We start from the raw sequence: 666 nt of genomic DNA on the forward strand, positions 1-666 counted from the left end.
GGGCAGGGGTGGGGGGCAGGGGCAGGGGTGGGGATGTGGGCAGGGGTGGGGGACAATGGGGAAGGCAGGGCCCAGGTGGAGGCAGAAGCGGGAGGGAGGAACAGAGAGGGACGCGAGGTGAGCCGGAGCCGAGCCTTGGGCGCAGCTGGGACCCGGGCAGAGCGGCCAGGAAGGGCAGCCGAGGGGACACCAGGGAAGGCGGTCCTGGATGGACACAGGAGCCAGGAGGAGGGCTGAGCCCTGGGCCAGAGGCAGTGCGACCTGGACAGGGAGAGAGAGGGGCGAGAGACGCGTGGGGCGGGGGCCCGGGGAGGGGTGCTCGGGGAGCCGACAGAGGGCGCCCCGCACCCTGTGTCGCGCCCACAGACCTCCCTGCTGCTCCTGCTGCTGCTCAGCCCCGGCCTCCGCGGGACCCCCGACTGCTCCTTCAGTCACAGCCCCGTCTCCTCCACCTTTGCGCTCACCATCCGCAAGCTGGTGAGGGCCCTGCCCCTTCCTCCCCGCGGCGCCTTTCTGAGGCCCAGGTTCCGTCACTGGGGCTGAGCCACCCGTCGAGGTGTCCTTTGGGGCTCTCTGTCCCCCTCCCTCTGGGTCCCTGTCCCCCTCTCTCTGGGTCCCTGTCCTCCCCCTCTGGCTCGCCATCCCCCTCTCTCTGGGTCCCTGTCC

General features: G+C 71.8%; 1 protein-coding gene across 4 annotated transcripts in view; it reads left to right on the forward strand.

Moving 5' to 3' along the window:
- The window catches only part of FLT3LG (fms related receptor tyrosine kinase 3 ligand), a 10,410-nt gene that overhangs the window by 2,078 nt on the left and 7,666 nt on the right, over positions 1–666 (forward strand). For all 4 annotated transcript variants that reach the window (XM_034987060.1, XM_034987059.1, XM_034987057.1 and 1 more), the window contains one exon: positions 367–477. In XM_034987060.1, coding sequence (XP_034842951.1) covers positions 367–477 — 111 coding nt within the window. The remainder of the gene's footprint in view (positions 1–366; positions 478–666) is intronic.

This window comes from Mirounga leonina, unplaced genomic scaffold (genome assembly GCF_011800145.1).
Source record: "Mirounga leonina isolate KUSES-001 unplaced genomic scaffold, KU_Mleo_1.0 Mir_376, whole genome shotgun sequence".
NCBI lineage: Eukaryota > Metazoa > Chordata > Mammalia > Carnivora > Phocidae > Mirounga > Mirounga leonina.